The sequence below is a fragment of the Microcaecilia unicolor genome, unplaced genomic scaffold (genome assembly GCF_901765095.1).
Source record: "Microcaecilia unicolor unplaced genomic scaffold, aMicUni1.1, whole genome shotgun sequence".
Lineage (NCBI taxonomy): Eukaryota > Metazoa > Chordata > Amphibia > Gymnophiona > Siphonopidae > Microcaecilia > Microcaecilia unicolor.
In genome coordinates, this window is record NW_021963056.1 from 33034 (window position 1) to 57792 (window position 24759).

Genomic DNA, 24759 nt, shown 5'->3' on the forward strand with positions numbered 1-24759 from the left:
CCGAGAGCCGCGCGGCTGCTCCCAACAGCTAAGAATGCACCCGGGGGGGGGGGGGGGGGGGGGGGGGGTGCGCATCGGCGATCCGTCCCGGGTGGCAGCCGACCTAGGATCGTCACTGCCCTTAACTCTCCAATTTTTCAGAACAAAAATAGAAAAGGCCACATGTTGACCATCAGTTCTCTCCAGGTACCTAAAGCACAGCTGAGGCGGGCAGCCTTCCTCAGGCCATCGAGGCTCATGCAGATGGCATCTCTCTCTTTTTGGTTCTGCTCTTTCAAACCCTCAGACCCCAGGATGAACGCCAACCCTTTGGAGCTTCCTGCCATGCGACCAGTCAATGGGGTGGACAAGGTGTCAATCAGGTTTTTCCAGCAGCCAACCAGAATATAACGGGCAAAAGCGACACCTGTAGCAGGAACAACAGAAAGCGGGTTAGTGGCAAGTGACCACTTTTTTTCAGTAGCCAGAGAATAAGGTCTAAACCCAGCTCAAGCACTCATTTCTTTTGGATCTTCTGTGCTTAGTATATAGGGTTATGCAGTACCAAGTATCATTCAACTATGCCTTGCTGTCTCCAGAAGAGCCCCTCTTGCTTGCTCACAGTCAATCACAGTGGAACCAATCTGTAACAAATTGTATTTCCAACATTTAACTCATATTGTAAGCCACACTGAACTCGCAAAAAGGTGGGAAAATGTGGGATACAAATGCAATAAATAAATAAAAACTCACAAAAATCCTATTCACTACAATCAAATAAACCTGGTGCAAATATTTAATTTGGGAATTGTTACTGCGAAACAACTGAAAATTTCACAGTTATGTAATTTCATGACCAGTGCACTTTATCTACACACATCTATGAAACTACACAAAGCAGAGTAAAACATTAGTTCACAGTTACATTCCTACTGACTTTTGTAACAGGACTGCTGTGATAAATTAAGGGCCCTGTTTACTAAGCCACATTATAGGCGTGCTAGCATTTTTAGCATGAGCTAAAAATTAGTGCACGCTAATGCTGGAGACACCCATAGGAATACAGTGAAATCTCGGTTTTTGTTGACGTCGGTTTTCATTGGTTTTGGATTTCATTGATTTTTTCGACTAGAAATTTGTCTCGGTTTTCATCAGTGGCCTCGGATTTCGTCGAAAAATAAGGACGTCCATCTCCCAATTTGTAACAGAAGATGGACGTTCTTCTCCTGATTTTGGGCGTCCTCGTTAATTGCCTCGGTTTTCGCCGATTGTTTTCGGATGGATTATCGACGAAAACCGAGGTTTCACTGTATATGCTACAAACATTAGCACGCATTAGTAAACAGGGCCCTAAGTTACATTAAATTGCCAATTAATGCATGGCACTTCTATAAAAGGTCGCATTTGTACCTATCTACACAGGAACTGGGTGGGCCAAAGGCCTTATCAACTTTTTGCCCCACTCAGCATCAGCCACTAGGGAACTAAGGAAAGGAGTAGCTGGAAGAGCATAAATTGGTTAGTTTGTCCCCTCCCAACCAAAAAGGTTTTTTTTCCGCTCCTGTAACTAGCTCTACATTTCGCCACACAATTTCAGTGCAAGAGCATGAGGGCCAAAGAAAGCCAGATAGTACCTGCCACAACTGAATTATCTATGTTCCTGTCATGAGTGAGTGGTGATTGTGGCGATGCCGATCGCACCAGCTGCCCACCTATTGCACTGCTCCCCAAGCCATCGATATCTGCCAAAACAAGAGCACACCAAACATTAGTTTGGACTCCAGAAAATGCCCAGGAATGCAGAGATCTGTGAATGTAATAAGACTTGGAAGCAGTGTTAGAACAGAGAAAAGGCTGTACACCAGGCCTATGAGTGGTTCGGGGTGAATAAAAGAAGGGGGTAACCCTTTTCTGGCATTAAGGTGATATTGAAGGACTTTACTTTTCAAGAGGCCTGCCTTCTAACTCATACTCTGAATTACTCAAGGAAATCTTGTAGGTAAAAAAGGGATAATAAAAAGGTACACATTAATAGGGTAATTAACCATAGTTTATTGAAAAATCTTGGACAGAAATACAGTTGAAAAATAATATGTTAATTATTTTATTATTAGCATTTGTATAGCGCTACCAGACGCACGCAACGCTGAACATCTGATACAAAGAGACAGTCCCTGCTCAAAAGAGCTTACAATCTAAATAATAAAGGTAAATATCCGCCAGAAATCCTAGGTTCAGCTGTGGGAATAAAAGTAGGTCCATTTTCTCTAACTTGACATCAACTCTAAGTACCATGTTTTGCATTTCCTGTCAACATGTTTTCACTCAATGTATATTTTATGTGCTAAGGTTTAAAACTCAAGCTGCAATCCAATTTCTGGGACACTGTGACTTTTCTTTACTAAAAATATGTTCTTATGTCTCAATACATTTTGGCCTACGTAGTCCAGCTTCACTGTGACAGTGCGGGCTTCAAGGACCAATGGGAGGAGAGGTTTAATTTCTAATTGGCCTGGAAATCTTATTGTAACAGGGAATTCGGAAAATCTGTGGAAGATAAAACCAGATGGCCATTGAAAAGATCTTTTCCAAAGCAAGAACAATAAGCCACTACATTCTACATGTCTCCATTCTTTCAAAATTCTTGAGCCAAACAGATGGTAGAATATCTGACGACAGAAAGCATATCTTGAATATCTATTTTGGTATCGCATGAAAATATTCAGTTGTGTTCCAGGGACAATTTGCTCCTTTTTTTTTGTTTTATTTTTTTTACATAACTCCACATTTCAGGCTAACAGAGGCTGTTGTGATAGATTCCATAGATCACCAACTAAATTATCAGTGGCATTTTCTTAGAAGGCAGCACCTCCTGCTTAGATACAATCCTCCCTTAACACAGCAGGATAAGAGTACAGAGAGAGCTTCTAAATGCTGGAGTCTGGGCTTTGCCCCAGGCAGGGCATTTCTGACGGATTGATAGTGTTATAAAAGCAATAGCAGATCGTATTACTGTAATGTAATAGGGGTTTACAGCACTTACAAGTTGTTTTTTTCTTCATCTGTTTTACATTTTAAAATATATATTGTAGAGAAAAAAAGATTAAGGATACACCTCCTTCTTTCAAATAGAATTCTGGTGGAACAGCAAAACAAATATATAAACTAAATAACGTGACCTGCTCAAGATCAACCAGAACATTCATAGTGGAGAGGAGTTTTGAATACTTTTACAGTACTACTAATGATTTTTATAGCACTACTAGATGTATGCAGCACTGTGTACACATTATATGCAGGTACTTTTTCTGTCCCTAGAGGGCTCAAAATCTTTGTACCTGAGGCAATGGAAGGTTAAATGACTTCCTCAAGGTCAGAAAGAGATGCCGTGGGAATCAAATCAAGGTTGCCAGGATCAAAGCCTGCTGCACTAACCATTAGGCTACTCCTCCATGGACATATTCACTTGGTAAAGACACTTTTCAGATTAATAATTATTTTTGTCAATGACAAAATAGGTCACACCAGTTTACAAAAATTAAATGCCCCTGCAGGAGGTAAGAGAGTGTCTGTTTTACATGTATTGGAGAATGCTGCTGCAGGTTATTTTTAATGAAATCTGTACTTTGTTTTTCAAGGGAGATGCCCTGTTGGCAAGTAGACATGTGACAACGCAAAGATGCACAAGAAAATACCATATGGAGCAAAACAATTTCAAACCGGGTCCAATTTAATGTCATTACATGAAAACAGCTAGTTTCTTTCTCTGAACAGAGATGGTAAGGCAGCTTTCAAACTACTCCACAACGCCACATATGCATTCTGAACTGAACTCGGAGTCTAAGAGCAGGGAACATGGAGGGTCCATGAAACATGTGAGACAATCATCATACAGTGCAGTATTATGTATGGCGGAAATTTAAATGAAATTGGATTAAGGATTTAAAATGTATTAGTAAGGGAAAGGAGATGGGATTTGATATACTACTGCCTTTCTGTGGTACAATCAAAATGGTTTACATATTATATGCAGGTACTTATTTTGTATCTGGGGCAATGGAAGGTTCAGTGACTTGCGGAGAGTCACAAGGAGCTGCAACAGTAATCAAACAGGGTTCCCCTGGTTCTCAGGCCACTGTACTAACCATTAAGCTACTCCTAATGGTTGGGGGAGGGGAGAACAAACAGCTAGAGCAATGGGATGATTTCATACCAGTTTAACAATTTATTTATTTATTTGTTACATTTGTACCCCACATTTTCCCACCTATTTGCAGGCTCAATGTGGCTTACATAGTACTTTGAGGTGATAGCCACCTCCAGTGGAAAACAAATACAGAGTGATGTTGTCGTCAATGAAATAAATATGTACAGACGTATCAGAGAATTGTAGAGAGGAAAGTTATATAGTGATCATAGTGTTCATTACAAGTTTAGGTTTCTTTCTGTTGCTGGGTTCAGGCACTTAAGTTAGGTCAGTGGGGTATGCCTTTTCGAACAAGTAGGTCTTTAGTAATTTCTGGAAGTTGAGGTGGTCATGCGTAGTTTTTACGGCTTTTGGAAGTGCGTTCCAGAGTTGGATGCTTATATAGGAGAAGCTGGATGCATAAATTGATAGTAAACTACACCAAATTGGAGGCAGACCAAAACTGAATCTGTGGCTGAAACTTGCCGCTCGGTTTCTTCTGAAACTGAAGCCAAAACTGGTCTCACCCCCAAAACATAGCAGCCTCATCTCTCTCTCTCTCCTTCTATAAGCCTTTACTAAGATGGACTGCGGAAAATCCACTGCTTATTTCTAGGATAAGAGGAATAAATCTTTTATTCTTGAGATCTTGCCAGGTCTTGTGACTTGGATTGGCCACTGTAGGAAACAGGATACTGGGCTTGATGGACCTTCGGTCTGTCCCAGTAAGGCAATGCTTATATTCTTATTGTCCAAGGCAGGTTACAAAAGAATTAAAATACCTATTTCTATGATGTTACCACTGAAAAATTAAAATTACATACACATTGAAGCAAATGCATTGCAAGAAAATTTTAAAATAAAAATCTCTTCAAAATCACAACATGATGAATAATTCATTAATAATAATTAAGTACCTTAAAAAAATAGGAAGAGTATTCCAAATATATGCTGCTTGATAGCCAAATGTAGATGTAAACATTTTTTTTTTTACTTAATACCTCTAATTTGAGGGAAATTTGGAGGGGCATAATCGAAGGGGACGCCCAAGTTTTGCTGAGGACGTCCTCGCAAAATGTCCCGGTGGAGGGGCGAGGAAACCCATATTATCGAAACAAGATGGACGCCCATCTTTCGTTTCGATAATACGGTCGGGGATGCCCAAATCGTGAAATTTAGGTCGTCCTTAGAGATAGTCATCCCTAGACTTGGTTGTTTTTGATTTTATGCGATAATGGAAACTAAGGACGCCCATCTCAGAAATGACCAAATACAAGCCCTTTGGTCGTGGGAGGAGCCAGCATTCGTAGTGCACTGGTCCCCCTGACATGCCAGGACACCAACCGGGCATGTGGACTTCCTAAATTGCTCCCAGGTACATAGCTCCCTTACCTTGTGTGCTGAGCCCCCCAACCCCCCCCCCAAAAAAAACACACTACCCACCAATGTACACCACTACATAGCCCTTACGGGTGAAGGGGGGCACCTAGATGTGGGTACAGTGGGTTTGTGGTGGGTTTTGGAGGGCTCACATTTACCACCACAAGTGTAACAGGTGGGGGGGGGGGGGGGAGATGGGCCTGGGTCCGCCTATCTGAAGTGCACTGCACCCACTAACACTGCTCCAGGGACCTGCATACTGCTGTGATGGACCTGAGTATGACATCTGAGGCTGGCACAAAATATTTTTAAAGATGTTTTTTGAGGGTGGGAGGGGGTTAGTGACCACTGGGGAAGTAAGGCAGGTGATCCCCGATTCTCTCTGGTGGTCATCTGGTCAGTTCGGGCACCTTTTTGTGCCTTGGTCGTAAGAAAAACACGACCAGGTAAAGTCGTCCAAGTGCTCTTCAGGAACACCCTTTTTTACCATTATGGTTCAAGGACGCCCATGTGTTAGGCACGCCCAAGTCCCGCCTTCGCTATGCCTCTGACATGCCCCCGTGAACTTTGGTCGTCCCCGTGACGGAAACCAGTTGGGGACGCCCAAAATCGGCTTTCGATTATGTCGATTTGGGGGACCCTGTGAGAAGGACGCCCATCTTCCGATTTCTAACATAAATTATTAAAGAGTAAAATAGAAAAAAAAAAGAAGAAAAAAGTTTAAAAGAATAGCAGGGCCTATCAGGATTCCAGTGAAGATAAGTACTGATGTAAGGGTTTCTCTGTTTTGTAGAACTTGAAGCAGTATTTGGAAGATTTTTTCCAACCAATGACGTTATTGATTTATTGGTCAGACTCAGAAACAGAATGAAGGAAGAAGAGGACCTCGCCTGGTGGGGGTTGGGGTCCCCCGCCAGCAAAGGTAGGCGAATGCGGCGGTGGGGGAGGGTTGGTGGCGGGAGGGGGGGGGTCAAAGTTGGTCGTGGTGGTAGCGACGGGGGTCGGCAATGGCGGGGGGGGGGGGGGGGGTCAGTGGCACCGAAACGGGGGGCTAAAATGTGCCCCCTCACCTCGGGCTCTGGACCCCCCTCCCGCCGAAGTGGCTACGCCCCTGTTTGGGACAAGTAGATAGGATCTCTAAGGGAGTGACAGGGAGAGTAGATGGTATGGATGGGCAGACTGAATAGGCCATATGGTCTTTACCTACAGTTTTCTCCATTTCTATGTTAAATGCTGCGTGTCCTGTTTTATACCTATGGACCACGTGGCACTGCACATGCTAATGTCTGTTAGCGCAAACTAAACTTTAGTAAAAGGGCCACAATACATGCTACCAGATAAATTCATCAAAGTAGCTGCCTCTTTGATTATCAAATAACTGACAAAAATTCAATACGTGACCTGCTGATCTTTCCTAAGAGTTCAGGTAGGGGTGAATTTTCTTTGCATGGATACTTGAATCAGAGAAGAAACCTCAGTCAATTTATAGCTTGCCATAGATTTTGAAATACTGCATGATTTGCAGGGAATTTAATGGCTGGCACTCTTTGCTACTAGAAAGGAGACACCAAGAAGGTCTGGTCCTGAAGGAAGCTTCCCCTCCAGCTTGCGTCCAGAGAGGGAACTGGTAAAAAGCACTTTGACTTGTCATCAGGTGGGAGAAAAATGAGGAGAAAATATAGAAAATTAATTTATCTTCTGGCTTTCATGCCAAGGAGTGTAGAATGTGAATTTATAATATAAGTGACAAAGCATAACTATCATAAAACAAAACAGATCAGCTTAAATCTTAACCTCCCTGCCTCTCGCAATTCACTCCTCAGAAGGAAGGGATCCCCAGAAGCTTAGCCGGCGGTGGGAGGTGGGGATAGTGCTGGGCAGACTTATACTGTCTGTGCCAGAGCCGGTGGTGGGAGGCGGGGCAGGTGGTTGGGAGGTGGGGATAGTGCTGGGCAGACTTATACGGTCTGTGCCCTGAAAAAGACAGGTACAAATCAAGGTAAGGTATACACAAAAAATGACACGTGAGTTTATCTTGTTGGGCAGACTGGGTGGACCGTGCAGGTCTTTTTCTGCCGTCATCTACTATGTTACTTCCTATTCAAAATTATAATTAGATCCTTTGAAACAGTCCATTCCAGTAGCCCTAATTTACCACACTTTGCTAATAAGATAAAAGCTATATGGCTCTGTCTCCAAGTCACTGTTCCTCCACAGCTATGTCAGAATAAGGCCTGATTTAAAACAACAACAACAAAAAAAAATCAGCAATGCCATGTAATATGAAGTCAGTCTGATCCAGGCATTTGTATTCAAACAGTCACAGTTTCTCATTTCTATTCATCAAATATGTTCCAAGCTCTTAACTTATAAGGTGCAAAGTCTGCAAGCAAGACTGACCTCAGCCAATTAGATGTAATGAAGCATTCAAAGCAGCAAACCCTTCAGCACATTTTGTAATTGGGGGAGAGATGCATGACAGCCATGCGATTAAACAGCAAAAGGAAAATCGGTCCTGACAGGGAAAGATGCAGGGACTTTTCCTAGTCCTCTCCTTTTCATCTCCCATTTGTCTCCCCAGCATTGGTGATGTATTCTTCTAAAGCTCAATTTGTTCCATAGCATTTTCTTTCTGCAGACCTCCTTGTGTGCGTTAAGCAAAGAATCAGACTGGTAATGTCTCGGTACTAGAGAATGACATGGGGACAAAGTTTGTCTCCGTCCCACCCCATCCCCGCAGGCCCTGTCTCCATCCCCGCCCCGTCCCAGTGGGCTCTGTCCTCATCTTCAGAAGCCTCGAACACTTATGATTTTATATTTATATATTTTTTATTAAAATATAAAAAGGAACAATATGCTGTGCAACTGTTGTGTATAAATTACAAATAGAGAACAATAATAACAATGAGCAACTATAATAAACCCTCCCACCACCACCACCCTCTACCCTTCCAACCCCAACAATAGGTGATTTCTACTACACCAAGGAATCCTAATTCACACTGTTAAAATGTCCAGGGGTATAAAATACAACCTGTTCTATATGCCCTAGAGGGGAAAAATATGCCCTATGAAGCACTGTTATGGTTTTTTAATCTGTGGATAAATAAGAAATCATCAACAATCTCAGGATTCAATCTAGCTCTCCTGTCTTCCACAGTCCTTCTTGGAATAGAAGTTGTCTTCTTAGAAGATGTGCTGCTAGCAGGATGTATAGGATCCCCCATGCAAATTTTGCTAGTTGTGGCCAGTATGTTTGCTTGTTTTTCCAAAAAATCAAAATATCTTTGTAGGCACCACTTAAATATACATAACAGTCCAGTTCATTAACAGGCTTCAAAGTAGAAAATGACACGGGGACAAAGTTTGTCCCCATCCCTGTGGGCTCTGTCCCCATCCCCTCTCCGTGGGATCTGTCCCCGTCCCCACGGTTACTGCGGATCCCCATCCCCGTGTCATTCTCTACTCAGTACCTTTGCTCATAATCAAGAGAGAAAAACTGAGCACAAGAACAGAATGAAGGTGCAAATTATTTTGGAACACCTTACAAAAAGCAGTTGACTTCATTAGCACAACGTTGCTAGTTTTACTCCGCATGTGGCACGCCGCTGGTTTTCTCACACAAACATCGTTACGTGCTGGAATCCCGATGCTCAAAAGTAAACGCAGACGCTAAAGGTCATTAGTGCCACTCTAGCATCTGCATTTATCGGCACAGGATGTTCAGAGGTCCGGAGTGAAGAAATGAGCACAGAAAGGAATAAGAAGGGTACTTCCTGCTGCAAACCCTATGCCAGTTCAGAGCTGGCATTAGAGTGTAAGAGGCTTTTCCCATCATTCGTGTGCATAGGTTACCTGCTCCTAATCTTAATGTAAAGTGAAGTGCCTCAGCATTTTGGGTTGTTCCCCGCTTGCAAAGCACATTAGATCTTCATGAACAGTTGTGATCCAGCTGGAGCATGATTACTGCAGGGTAAAAAGAACAGCAGCCGAGGAGTTCATGTTTACACTGATCACGCAGACTGACTGGCTGCAAGCAAGTCTCTTCATTCATACTTGAGGGGTGGCTGTGCTGGGACCAGGGTTGCCAGGTGGAAAATTTTTTTCCAGCCTAAAGGAGCCCAAAATCCAGCCCAAAACCCGCCCAAACTCAAACCCCGCCCCTGACACCCCCGCCCCCGCGTCATCACCCCCGCCCCCGCCGTCATCAACCCTGCCCCCGCCGTCATCGGCCCCGCCTCCCCCGTCATCGGCCCCGCCTCCCCGTCACTAACCCCGCCTCCCCCGTCACTAACCCCGCCTCCCACGTCACTAACCCCGCCCAGAAACGTCATTAACCCCGCCCACCGCGGCCGAAAAAAGCCGGCGAAAAAACCGCAAAAGCCGGCGAAAAAAACGCCCCGAAGCCAAAAAGGAGCCCAAAAAAACGCAACCCGCCGCGGGCAAAAATTTCCCGCGGCGGGTCGCGGAAAACCGCCCAATTGGGCGGTAAAACCGCCCACCTGGCAACACTGGCTGGGACTGGGACACTGGTTAGCACTGCTGCACAGTTGGGGCAATCTGGCTTCTCCCCCGGAGGCGGTACTCCAATCTCTGTCCACTCGTTTAGGTTTCCCTTCTAATTGGCACTTCTTCTCTCCTCCCCCCTCTTGCATTCTAGGCATGTGCTGAAGAGCCGTGCTTAACGCACAACTCTTCAGCACAGGCGCCAGGCACCATTCTCGAAACAACAGAAATTCAGTCGTTTGTCTGTTTTTTGGGGGTTTTTAAAAAATTTATGAGCCAGAAAGTTTGTTGTTTTTCCCCACACCTGTGTAGGGTTATGCAGGATAGAAGAAAAATGTTTCTTGTTATGTACCAAGAGGCTTTCTCGGTCTCTTGGGGTGTCCTTCATTCTGAAATAGTCTTATGTGTATATTTAACATGTTGACTGTGAAATAAACTTTTGCTTTGAGACTTCACAACTATAGTATTTTCTGGATATGAAAAAAACTTGGACAGGAGAAGGAGACTGGTTGAGAGCCTAAGGCTGGGGTTCCTAACCCAGTCCTCGAGACACACCCAACCACTCAGGATTTTAGGATACTCGCAATGAATTCACATGAGATAGATTTGTATACAATGCAGGTAATGCATACAAATGTATCTCATGTATATTCATTTTGGATATCCTAAAAGCCTGATTGAATGCAATTTGCATTCGGAGATGGTGAGCTCGTTATTTCACGTGCTTGCCAGCTCTGAACATTTTGCGGTAGTAAATGCAGGCGCTAGCAATGTTAATGGTCTCTAGTGCCTGTGTTTGCTTCTGAGCATCTGTCTATGAATGCCTGATCTCTGCAGGCAGTGATAACCATGTTCTTTTCATATGTCAATAAGTAGGTTCGGGGGCAGGCATAGAAAGCATCATCTAGTGAAGTCAGTTCTGGCAGCTTTACAAGTTATCTGTTCCAGTTTTGCTGCCAAGTAGTATTTTTTTCTGTGGACTGTGTGGATAGAATCAGCTGTCTGTCCAGACTCTGGTACAAAGTATGGCACACATCAAGCTGTTTGTATGTCTCTTCTATGAAGGAGGTGCCTTGCAGAGGCCATAGACTGAACTGGGCCACAGGTAGCATCAGTCATTTACCAGCAGTCAACACGTTACCAGGAAATCTGGGAGAACAGTTTAGTATTCAGAGTGCCCTTGAACACACACAGAAATGGACTAGTATTTGGCTGAAAGCAGTCCACATACAGACTGCCTTTCGAGGCTGATGGAATTTTGATTTTGGCACCAAAACTAGCCCAAAATCTGGATGCAGGTCAAACAGACACTCCCCCCTATCACTCTCTGCTGCTGCCCCCCCCCCCCCCGATCACTATCTGCTGCCCCCGGGCCTACATTAAGAAACCAAGGTGGTCTAGTGGCCTCTTTGGAGGCAGGAACAAAGCCCATTCATTCCTGACTGGTGCTGCTCCTCCTTCAAAATGGCTTCTGGGACTTCATCCCAGCAGCCATATTGAGATTGGAACAGGCATAAGCAGAAGCGACTGGAGATTGCTCCTGTTTATATACTGGTTCCAATCTCAATTTGCCCATCAGGATTTAATAATGGCCACTATGAAGACATTCACTCAAGGTGGTGCACAGCAGGTACAGTTTAACATAAAATTTACAAATTTTGCTAACAGCATAACAATAGTAAAATGACCAAACAGAAACATAAATACAATAAATGAGGTAAACTTAGAAACAATAATAGGACTACCATAAAACAGCATAAAAATATACATATTTAGTGCACTGCAAAACAACCATGTAACAGAAGTATGATAAATGTCAGCACAATACCATTAACAGGCAGAATGGAAGAACATTCAAATAATAGATATAATATGATGTCAGCAAAATACCAATGAAACACCTAATAAGTACAGATTAGAACATTTAAATAACATAGCTATGATGCTAATGCTTTTCTATAATATAGCTTATCATTTAGCAAAGGGGCCAACTGCAGATATATAGATGGGTAGTACAGAGTCAGTCGGGACAAACGGATGAGTGACTAAACTCAAGGCAAATTCTTTGTACAGTTAAAACAAGATATAAGGAACTGATGTAAGTCACAGCATGTATAGCAAGCTAGTCTAAGTAAGCGATGAATGTGTAGTTAGTCACCATTGGGTCCATTTTCAAAAGAGGACGTCCATCTTTCGACATAAAACAGAAGATGGACGTCTTTCTCCCAGGGACTTCCAAATCAGTATAATCGAAACTCGATTTTGGACGTCTCTAGCGGAAGTCCATCACAAGAATGTCCAAAGTTCAAGGGGGCATGTCAGAGGTGTAACAAAGGCGGGACTTGGGCGTGCCTAACACTTGGACATCTTTGACCCATAATCAAAAATACAAGGACGTCCCTGATGAACACTTGGACATTTTCACCCGAACCTGTTTGTTACGACCAAGGCACAAAAAGTTGCCCGAAATGACCAGATGACCACCGGAGAGAATTGGGGATGACCTCCCGTTACTCCCCCAGTGGTCACTAACCCCCTCCCACCCTCAAAAAACATCTTTAAAAATATGTCATGCCAGCCTCAGATGTCATACTCCGGTCAATAACAGCAGTTTTAGTGGGTACTGCAGTGCACTTCAGACAGGCGGACCCAGGCCCATACCCCCCCACTACCTGTTACATTTGTGGAGGAAACAGTGAGCTCTCCAAAACCCAACACAAACCCACTATACCCATATATAGGTGCCCCTCTTCACCTGTAAGGGCTATGGTAGTGGTTTATAGTTGTGGGTAGTGGGGTTTTTTTTTTTTGGGGGGGGGGGCTCAGCACACAAGGTAAGGGAGCGATGTTCCTGGCAGCATTTTATGAAGTCCACTGCACTGCCCCCTAGGTGCCTGGTTGGTGTCCTGGCATGACAGGGGGACCTGGGCACTACAAATGCTGGCTCCTCCCACATACAAATGGCTTGCATTAGGATGTTTTTTGACATGGACGTCTTTGTTTCGAAAATCGCCGAAAGTCAGAAACGTCCATTTAAGGATTTGGACGTCCTTGACGGCATTTTTGAAACTAAGGAGATGGATGTCCATCTTGTTTCGAAAATACAGGTTTCCCCGCCCCTGTATTTCGCCATTTTGCAAGGATGTCCAAATCGGAACTTGGACGTTCCTTTCTAAAATGCCCCTCCATATGTATTAAAGGCTTGGGAGAAGTACTAGGCTCTCACCTGCTTCCTAAAGTAGAGATTGTCTTGAGTTAGACACAGCCCTTCTGGGAGTAAGTTCCAGAGTGTGTGGGCTACTCCTGAGAAAGCTTGCTGGCAGGTATCACATTGTACAATTTCTTTTGATGAGGTTACAAATAGTTATGATAGTGATTTTGCAATTGGAACCAGAATAAACAGGAGCAATCTCATTATGGCCGCCGGGACCTCCTGCAGCAGTCTGGCGAGAGTGTGGGTGAAAGTCCCAGAAGCCATTTTGAAGGAGGAGCCTGCTGTGCACAGGCGCAAATGGGGGCTGTTCCTGTGCCCACTACCCAACGACACGGTAAGCCTAGGAAAGGCCCGACGCTGGTGGGTCGGAGTTTCATTTTCATCTTTAGTAGTGACCAATTTCGGCTGCCAATTCGGTTTCAGCAGAAACCGAAAATCCTGGTTTCAGTCGGGCTCTAACTGCCTTACTCAGTGCTGCCAGGTGTCTCCTGTAGTCTGAAATAAGTTTCTTCAGGAGGGTAAAACAGGAATCTGAAATAGCGAATTATGAAGCCTTTTTCTTCATTATGTGGGGAAAAGAAGCTGCAAACTACACATGCTCCAAATTTTCTGTAAATGTAGGTAAAAATAGGACCTTTAAGATCAGGCCATAAGTGTATATGATTTAAGCATGAAAGAACATAGTTTTGAGGTAATAACTGTTACTATAGAGCTTGCTATTTACTGATTTCTTTTCTTTGGATTCTAGAGCATAGGAAAAAGATTATAGAGTGCCAGGCTACATACATTTGATGTAAAACACTGCCAAGAAGCTGTAAACACAAAGGATGCCAGCTGGGGAAATTATAGGTTTATTTCACATAACACTATCCCTTCATGTACGTGACGCACACAAAAATAATAATTTTTAGAGACATGCTAATTTCTTAACATCTTAGTAAAGTAACATAAATTAAAGCTTAATTGAAAAAACATATCAACCAACCAACGAGAATCTCTGTTGTTGTTTCTACCAAGTCCCTGGACTTGCAAACTCCAAAATGCTGTCCTCAAATACATGTATAACCTACTACCATTTCTGAGTGTTTCTTAAAATGGGTCCAGAAAATTGTTATTTTTTTAAGTCTCCCCATCACGCTGCCATCTTAACATAATTATGTTTGCAGTCAGTGAGATGCACTGTTGCCTTACCCTCCCCCCCTTTTACAAAGCCGGGTGGTAAATGTTGGCATTACCGCTCTGGCAAAGGGGGTGGGGTTTAGTTTTTTTTTTTCATAATTTCACTTTGAATGGGCTCTGTTGTCATTACAACTCTGGCAGACGCTAGCACAGTTTTGTAAAAAAAAAAAAGGAGGGGGGGTTAGTTTTTCATAATTTCTATATATTAAAAAAACAACAATTACCTCTTGTGATAATTTCATTCAAGGTTGCCATGCATCTATGTAATTACAACTGACATATTAGAGAGAGGAATCTGAATCCGATATTGCTTCCTGATTAAGAACGTACCCACAAGCTACAAATTCTCTTGGCCTTATTTCCTCCAGAGCTCATCTTCCTCCTAAGTCACAGCGCTGCTGAAAAGTTTCTCCTAGTTTTAAAACATTTTAGATAGTTAGGAATTTTAATTTCTTTTTAAACTTGGGAGGGGGGAGGGGAAGTTGTTAACACGGGCTACTGTTAAGTTGGACTGTTTTAGTGCAGGGTCTCATTTTATACAATGAGACCCTGTGCTAAAATAACCCGACTTGTGGTAAAAATTAACCCAACTTAATAGTAGTCCATGTTGATAACTTATCCCCTTAGTCACCTTAGACTTTTTCATACCATTTCTAAAGAACATGAGAAGCCATTTTGAAAGCAAGACACCGTTGCAGGTGTTGAGATTCATTTCAGACACTGGAGTAGGATGTTCTTGTGTCATCAGCATTAAACCACTGTCCTGCCCTCCCCAGTCCTGCAATTTCACTGAAGTGCTAGGGCATGCATTGTCTTACTCACCAGTCAGCATGGTGATGAGAGGGAGGCAGTGCTCCTCTGTGCTTCCCCAGCACCCAGATTCTCCCAGCATGTTCCTGTCCAGCACCTGACGATAGAGCTCTTCAATCCACGCCTGGGAGAAAACCATCAGCACGCCACTGGACTGCACCTGTTTCATAAATTCTTTCTGCAATACAGAAAAGACGAGGGAAAGGGGTGACTGGAGGTAAAATCACATCCTCTGCAGTAACACATCTAAAGATTTTTTTTTTTTTAATTTTATGGAGGTCTTTTATTGAGGAAAGAACAAAAATCAAACTACAAACTGTAAGCAATACAAAATAACAGTCCCAAAGACATGTTATGACATTCAAAAACTTCAAACATGAATATTAAATGTGAAACCAAACCTCTAATTTAAAGATTTTATAAAATAAACTCTCCTAAACCTGGATAACAGCCACCCACCCACCCCTACAGCTAAAGATCTTTGCAAAGTATGAAGTTAGCAAAGTATACATTTCCAAATGCGTCTTGCACATGAGCACAGCAACCAATATGGGCTAAACAGAACAAACTTTGCCTGAACCCAAGTAAAAACAAGCTTCTTTGGGTCCCTAACACAAGTGGATACATACCTGACGTCAAAATCTCTTTTGGGAAGTATGAACTCAACCTCAAATCATGTTAAGAACCTTGGAATACACTTACCCTGATTCCCCCAATTCCAAGTAACCTTCAAGAGCTGCTGGTTCTATTATTTGCGACAGCTAGTCTGCCTCTCTCCTAACATGGAGAAGGTAAATCTTATCCCAGTTGTGCATGCCATAATAACATCAATACTGGATTATTGCAATGCACTATACAATGGACTGACTACAAAGGGCCTGCACCACCTCCAGTTGATTCAGAATGCAGCAGCAAGACTCATAGAAGGTTGTAAGCAACGTGACCACATCACACCGTTTTTGCAAAAACTTCATTGGGTACCAGTACAATACAGGGCTAAATTTAAAACTATGTCTGATCTTCAAGGCCCTTAAAGGAAAAGGCCCCGAGTACCTGAAGAATAGGATGATCCTCTACACACCGCCAAGGACACTAAGGTCCTCTCAAGGTCTATCACTAACCACACCCTCTCCAAAAGACATTACACGATGTTTTACTTGAAAGTGAGCCTTTTCTCTAGAGTAGCCCCCACACTCTGAAATGCATTGCCTGAAAGGCTCCGCTTAACACTGACTATATCTACTTCAGGAACCAGGTGAAAGCTTGGCTCTTCAACCAGGCCTTTACTGGAAGAAGTAACTAACTTGTTAGTCTTACTCACACACACAAGGAGTGACTCGGGCTGCACATACTGCAGTAGGACATGTTTATCCACGTCTACCCTAGCTGGGATAATATTTAACCATCTCTATGACCTCATCCGCACTTTTTTTTAAATTAGTCACCTTACTTTCTAACTCTTCTTACTCTCTTATATTCTATCTTTGCTTTACCCTTCACTATCAATTAAAATATTCTATTATATATTGTGTTGACATTGTAAGTAGTACACTATCAGGCTTATTTTCGAAAGAGAAGGGCGTCCATCTTCCGACACAAATCGGGAGATGGGCGTCCTTCTCTCAAGGTCGCCCAAATTGGCATAATCGAAAGCCGATTTTGGGTGCCCTCAACTGCTTTCTATCGCGAGGATGACCAAAGTTCCCGGAGGCGTATCAGCAGCGTAGCAAAAGCGGGACTAGGGCGTGCCTCACACATGGGTGTCCTCGGCCGATAACGGAAAAAAGAAGGGTGTCCCTGATGAGCACTTGGCCGACTTTACCTGGTCCATTTTTTCTTGCGACCAAGCCTCAAAAAGGTGCCTGAACTGACCAGATGACCACCGGAGGGAATCGGGGATGACCTTCCCTTACTCCCCCAGTGGTCACCAACCCCCTCCCACCCTAAAAAACAACTTTAAAAATGTGTTTTGCCAGCCTCAAATGTTATACCCAGCTCCATGGCAGCAGTATGCAGGTCCCTGGAGCAGTTTTAGTGGGTGCAGTGCACTTCAGGCAGGTGGACCCAGGCCCACCCCCCCATACCTGTTACACTTGCAGTGGTGAATGTGAGCCCTTCAAAACCCACCATAAACCCACTGTACCCACATGTAGGTGCTCACCTTTACCCCTTAGGGCTATGGTAGTGGTGTACAGTTGTGGGGAGTGGGGTTTTTTTTTTTGGGGGGGGGGGGTTGGGGGGCTCAGCACCCAAGGTAAGGGAGCTATGCACCTGGGAGCAATTTCTGAAGTTCACTGCAGTGCCCCCTAGGGTGCCCGGTTGGTGTCCTGGCATACGAGGGGGACGCATGCACTACGAATGCTGACTCCTCCCACGACCAAATGGCTTGGATTTGGTCATTTCTGAGATGGGCGTCCTTGGTTTCCATTATCGCCAAAAATCGGGGACGACCATCTCTAAGGTCGACCTAAATGTGGAGATTTGGGCGTCCCCGACCATATTATCGAAACGAAAGATGGACACCCATCTTGTTTGGATAATACGGGTTTCCACGCCCCTTCGCAGGGACGTCCTGCGAGGATAGCCCCAGGAAAACTTGGGTGCCCCGTTCGATTATGCCCCTCCACATTGCAAACTTGCTCGCTCTGTGTTTTTACTTCTATTGTTTCTCAATGCAGTGGATTATGTGGATTTTTATAGTGCTACTTTTATTTGTAGGTTAGACTCGTGTGAAGTCCATACTATTCCAACTATACAATACTCACGTCCTTGGGTAAAAACAAGGCAGAGTTCATTAATTAATAGACAACTGATTGATTGCTCTGATCACTTATCATATAATTTGCAACTTTATACAGGTAGGCATTTACGTCATCGAAACAAGCATAGTTTCTCTGTTCATTATAAAGCTAGTAAAATTATCTTCTAAATCTTGGATATCTGTTAAAATCTGAAGAAAATCAATCTTACCTTCCTGTTCCCTGTGCTAATGTTAACACTAGGTCTGTGGGAAATAAGTCTCACATAATTAAGAATCTAATAGTAGAGAACCAACTAGACTGTTTGTTCTTAACTGAAAATTGGATAACGTCAGAAAAGGATCCCTTAAATTAATTTGCCCCCCTCCCCCAAGGGTATAAAGAGTAGTTACTTACCTGTAACAGGTGTTCTCCGAAGACAGCAGGCTGCATATTCTCACAAGTGGGTGACGCCACGTCGGCCCCGGAGGATTTTAAAGCAAAATCTCAAAATCTCTTTACGGCGTTCCGTCGCGCGAGCGATCGTACTGCGCATGTGCGCACACCTCTTCCCGCTCGCCGTGCGGACATGCCCCTCAGTTAAATCCAAAAGATGGAGGAGACAACTCCAAAAGGGGAAGGTGGGAGGGCTTGTGAGAATATGCAGCCTGCTGTCTTCGGAGAACACCTGTTACAGGTAAGTAACTACTCTTTCTCCAAAGACAAGCAGGCTGATATTCTCACAAGTGGGGTATCCCTAGCTTCCAGGCTTACACAACACAACAAACAGTGGTCAATTGAGTCTCGCAACGGCGAGGCCAGAATAAAATTGACCTGAAAAGAAGAAATATCTAAATGAGTGTAGCCTGGAACAGAACAAAAATGGGCTTAGGAGGGTTGGAGTTGGATTCTAAACACCAAAGAAGTTCTGCAGCCCCGACTGCCCAAACCGACTGACGAGTCGGCTATTGCTGAAGGCAGTAGTAAGATGAAAATGTGTGGACTGATGACCACACCGCAGCTTTGCAGATCTCTTCAATAGTGACTGATCTTAGATGAGCCACCGACTCAGCCATGGCTCTAATTTTGTGAGCCGTGACATGGCCTTCTAGAGTCAGTCCAGCTTGGACAAAAATGAAGGAGATGCACTCTGCTATCCAAGAAGAAATTATGCAGTTTCCGACAGCAACTGGCATTAAAAGAAATAAACAACTGGGCGGACCGTCCGAGGGAGCTCGTCTGCTCCACGCAAAAAGTGCGGAGCTTGCTTTCGCCAGGGCTTGTAAGATGAGGGAGAAAGAATGTTGGCAAGACAACTGACTGGATCAGCTGGTACTCTGATTCCAGCGCCAGTAAGAACTTTGTCTGCATGCAGAGAACTACTCTGTTAAGATGAGAAGTAAGGTAAGGCGCTTGAGCTACTAGAGACCGAAGCTCACCGACCTTACGAGTTGAAGGAACAGCCACTAAGGAAAACGACCTTCCAGGTCCAATACTTCAGATGGCAGGAATCCAGTGGCCCGAATTGAGCTTGCAGCAGCTGGATGAAAACGACATTGGGACCCCAAGATACTGGATAAGGAGTGATAGGAACTCTGACCGAAGCATAAGAGCCAACTGTCAAAATTATTGTGGGTGCTAAGCCCAACAGAAATAATCTCCCCTAGACACATACAAGGAATTCTCTCAATATTGGGGGAGAGATAAACCTCTCGTGAAGTGGACAGCTAAAGGCTGACCTTTCACACGTTGATGATAAGCTCTATTGCACAAAGATGAATACTGACAGAGTTGGTCTTGAGACTAGACTCAGACAGGTGTAGAAAGAACTCAAGCAAGGTCTGTATAAGACAAGATGCAGGGTCTAGGGCCTTGCTGTCACACTAGACGGCAAACCTCTTCCTTGAAAAAGAATAACACCTCTTTGTGAAATCTTTTCTGAAAGCAAGCAAGAGTCGGGAGACACTCTGGAAAACTCAACGAAACCCCACTCTCAACATCCAGACCGTGTGAGCCAGAGATTGGAGGTTGGGATGTAGAAGTGCCCCCTCGTTCTGCGTAATGAGAGCTGGAAAACATTCCAACTCCAGAAGAAGAGGGAATCCTATCTGACGCAGCTAGAAAAGAGCAATCAGAATCATGGCTCCACAATCTTGCTTGAGAAACAGCAAAGTCTTTTCCACTAGATGTATGGGAGGATACGCATACGGAAAACCTGTCTCCCAAAGAAGGAGAAAGGCATCCGATGGTAGCCTGCCGTGAACCTGCAGCCTGGAACAGAACTGAGGGACTTTGCGATTGGACTAAGTAGCAAAAGATCCACTGAGGGGTCTTTCGAACTATAGGCATGCTCAACTGTAGCATTATCCTGCTCAGCCTGTCGGCCAGACTGCTGTTTACGCCAATTAGATAAGTGGCTTGGAGAAAACATGCCGCATTGCGGGCCCACCGCTACATCTGCATGGCATCCTAACTCAGAGGGCAAGATCCAGTACTCCTTTGTTATCGAGTACATCACAACCCGATTGTTTGTTGAATTAAAATAATTTGGTTGGATAGCCAGGAGGGATGCAACCTTCGTCAGCAGCTTTTGACTGAGTAAGATGCCTCAGAATCAAAATAGAGAGAATTAACCACCTCTGAGGGGAATACCGAAGACTGGCGAACAGTCGGGTTACATCCTCTAGATACCCTAAACTTGATACCACTGGGAAGCTAGGATGCACTGAGCGTATGTCATGTGCAAAAGTGCCATGGGAGTTACATGAACTGCGGAAGCCATGTGTCTAGAAGTCTCAATATGTACTGTGCTATAATCTGTTGAGACGGGCAATCATCGTGTTAAGGGAACACATGCACTCCCAGTCCATGAAGATACGCTGCAACAACAGCCAGGCACTAGGAAAAAAACATACTCTGGATGCAAAGAGAGTATAAGTATCCTGTAAATCCAGAGAGCATAACCAATCGTTTTCCTGAAGTATGGGAAGAAGGATGCCCAGGGAAAGCATCCTGAACCAAATCTGTTTAGGCCCCTTATGTCTATGATGGGACGCAACCCACAAAGAAAGACCTGGAATAGAATCTCAACCCTTCTTGCCCTGGTGGAACGGGCTCGACTGCATTGGCGCTGAGAAAAGCAGAGAGTTCCTCTGCAAGTACTCACTTTTGATGGAAGCTAAAGGATTAAGCTTCCAATGAACAATGTGGAGGGTTTGATTCCAGATAGAGAATGTATCCTAACCGGACTAGTTGAAAAACCCCACCGGTTGGAGGATAAAAGAAGTCACCTTTGGTGGAGAAAATGTAAACTTCCCCCCCCCCCCCGACAGGCAGAATGGCCGGTACGGACATTTTTTTTTTTTTTTTTTTAGTGGCTATACTGAATTGGAGCCAGTCAAAAACCCCTCTGTTTCCTGGGGAATAGCTGCAGGGGCCTGATTAGGTGCACGCCGCTGACTAGAACGAGCGTGCTGAGGCATAGCCCGAACCGGCTGTCGAGAAGTAGGAGTATAGGTACGACCCCTTAAGGCACAAGGAAAACTACTCCTCTCTCTAAAGAACTTCCAAGATGAGGAAGTGTATGTACAGCATATCTACAGTTTTCTGCTGAGTCTCCTCCTCCAGGAGAGAGGCACACAGTCATGAGAGTCTGCGCATCACTGTACCTAGAGCAGAAATCTAGGTGTTACATTACAAGTGTCGAAAATGCCCTTGGACAGGAACCTGCGACACACCGTGTGCTACCTGACCACTTGGTGAAAAGGTCTAGCCTACTCCGGTGGGAATGCTCGTAAAGATCTGACAAGACTTGATTTGGGATGCGATCATGCCAGCCTGGTACGCCATTCTCCAAAAGAGGCTAAGGATGTATGCTCTGGCCCCGGGGGCGCCGAAGTAAGTTCTTAGAACTCCTATCTGTTCTGAGTGCAGAAGACTCAGGTGAAGACAGTAGTCCAGGACCTCTAGCATCTGGGCATTGGGATTCACAATCTCCACTGTAATGTCAGATGACCATCATTGAACTGAACTAACTACTCAAACAGAGCAGCTCAGATCCAAACACGTCCGATATGGAGGCTACTATGGGTCGAGAAGTTGCCCCAGTAGGGTGCGAACACCCATACCAGAGGCAGCATCGGTGAAGGAGACCAGGTGAAAAGCCAGATGCCGCAGGAGGCGGTAGCACCCATGGCATCCAATGGAACCCATGGTCCCGAAGCCAAGGACAAAGTCTGGAAATGCAAGGGAATCGAAACCAGACTGCTAGACCATGGCACCGACGGTACCGATGATACACATGGTACCGATGATACACATGGTACCGATGGTACCCATGGTACTTGGTACCGATGATAGTCATGGTATCTGGTATCGATGGTACCCATGATACCTGGTACCGATGGTAGCCATGACATGTGGTACCAATGGTACCCATGATATCCGGCACCAACAGCACCGACGGTACCGATGGTACACATGGCACCGACGGTGCTCATGACACCTGGTACCAATGGCACCCATGGCACCGATGGTACCTGGTCATGATATCTGGTATCGATGGTACTCATGTGCCGACGGCATCCATGATACCTGATACCCATGTATCCACGGTACCGACGATACCTGATACTATGGTACTGATGGCAGTCATGATACTCGGTACCGATGGGCGATGATACCTGGTACCGATAGTCGATGGTGCCCATGATTCCCGGTACCGACAGCACCCATGGCACCGATGACACTCGGCATCAACGGCACCCATGGTACCGATGATACCCGGTGCCGACGGGACCCATGGTACCGATGATACCCGGTACCGACGGGACCCATGACACCGACCATGGTACCAATGTAGTTGGTATCGATACTCCTCGGTACCGACGCACCGATGATATTCGGTACCGACAGTACCCATGGCACCGATGATACTCGGTACCGACGGCACTCATGGCACCGATGATACCCGGTACCGACAGCACCCATGGCACCGATGACACTCGGCATCGACGGCACCTATGGTACCGATGATACCCGGTGCCGACGGGACCCATGGTACCGATGATACCTGGTACCGACGTACCGGTGCATCGACGTCCAATGCCAGGATACCTCCATAACAGAGGGAGCAACGCTCTCGGCACCGACTGATGTCTGAAGCCCGGATACCTCCATAACCGAGGGAGCAAAGCTCTGGGCATCTCCTTTGGGCATCCCTGGCAGAGTAGAATACGTCTCGTTTCTTTGAGACACTACTTGCGCTTCACAGGGAGATGATCCGGCCCAAGACACATCCGCCGATGCGCCCGAATGACCTGCCAAGCAGGAGGCGCCGAGGCAGGTGGAGACCTATTCGATGCATAACTATACCCAGCGTGCATCGGTCTCTGTCGGACTCCAGAATGATCTCCTTTGGGCATCCCTGGCAGAGTAGAATACGTCTCGTTTCTTTGAGACACTACTTGCGCTTCACAGGGAGATGATCCGGCCCAAGACACATCCTCCGATGCGCCCGAATGACCTGCAGAGCAGGAGGCGCCGAGGCGGGTGGAGACTCACTTCAAAGGTTACACCACTGATATTGTGTCACCAGGTTGCCCATTCAGTGGCTGACCAGGGATGCACCTGCTTAGGTTCCTGGTTTTTCCTGTGACATACACCTTTACCACTTGTTGGGGCTTAAAGACAGTGGTGTGCTGGAGCAGGCTGTCACAGCTCTGGAGAGCCATTTGTTAAGTTTTAATAAATGGATCCTAAAAATGTGGGCTTGTTTAGTTTGCTGGCTAGAGAGAGCCCACAGATAACAATATACCAGCACTTTCAAGAAAAAAGAAAAGAGAAGCTTATATGCTTTGTTCAGGCACAGCCCCTTGTGACTCTGGCAATTACTTAAATTTTTTCTTGCCTCAGGTACAAAAAATACCTGTATATATAAGCCACAATGAGCCTGCCATGAAAAGTACAAATGAAAAAATAAAAGAGAGATTTAACTCCGAAGACCTGAAGAAAACACGAAGCCCTAACGAACTCCGTGTCTCCTCAGACGCGGAAAAAGAAAAACTGAGGGGCGTGTCCGCACGGCGAGCGGGAAGAGGTGTGCGCACATGCGCAGTACGATCGCTCGCGCGACGGAACGCCGTAAAGAGATTTTGCTTTAAAATCCTCCGGGGCCGACGTGGCGTCACCCACTTGTGAGAATATCAGCCTGCTTGTCTTTGGAGAAAATTAAGGTACCTTGTAAGGAAAAGAAAAGAGGAGGAGATGCAGTCTTAATTTGTAAGAGTTTTTTTTTATATAGAGGTTATAGATTCACATATTTCTCAAGTTTTAGAATTAACTGCCTATCTGATCCAGGATCCTTCTCGTGTTGATTTATGCACTTGCTCCTTATTCTATACCTCACCTAACAAATGGTCTAAAGTTAAAGACATATTTTATGATTTTATTTTTTGGTATTCAATATTTTCTAATTTTAATCTTCTTTTAGGTGACATTAATCTGCATTTAGATGAAGCAGATAAATTTCCTGGGGTTACAGATTTATTATTCTTTCTTGAAACATTAAATTAGCAGGTTCCCTGGGAACGTAATAACTCATATTAAATGACTTCAAATTGATTTAGCCGCTTCATCTCTACCTTTTGATTACTCAAAAATTTCCTTGACAGATGGAACTTGCCTTAACGTTCCCTGGTCTGATAATTTTTTATTCCAGTTTAATATCAAATGGAAGCAAGTATTTAGAAAGAAAAAAGCCTCCTCAA

The 24759-nt window shown here is 44.7% G+C and overlaps 1 protein-coding gene across 1 annotated transcript in view; it reads right to left on the bottom strand.

Annotated features, from left to right (window-relative positions):
- The window catches only part of LOC115458854 (brefeldin A-inhibited guanine nucleotide-exchange protein 3-like), a gene marked incomplete at its 3' end in the record, with an annotated part of 189363 nt that overhangs the window by 32695 nt on the left and 131909 nt on the right, over window positions 1-24759 (bottom strand). The window contains exons 15-17 of the mRNA XM_030188691.1: window positions 15267-15432; window positions 1614-1721; window positions 191-406 (exon numbers count right to left, since the gene is read on the bottom strand). Coding sequence (XP_030044551.1) covers window positions 191-406; window positions 1614-1721; window positions 15267-15432 — 490 coding nt within the window. The remainder of the gene's footprint in view (window positions 1-190; window positions 407-1613; window positions 1722-15266; window positions 15433-24759) is intronic.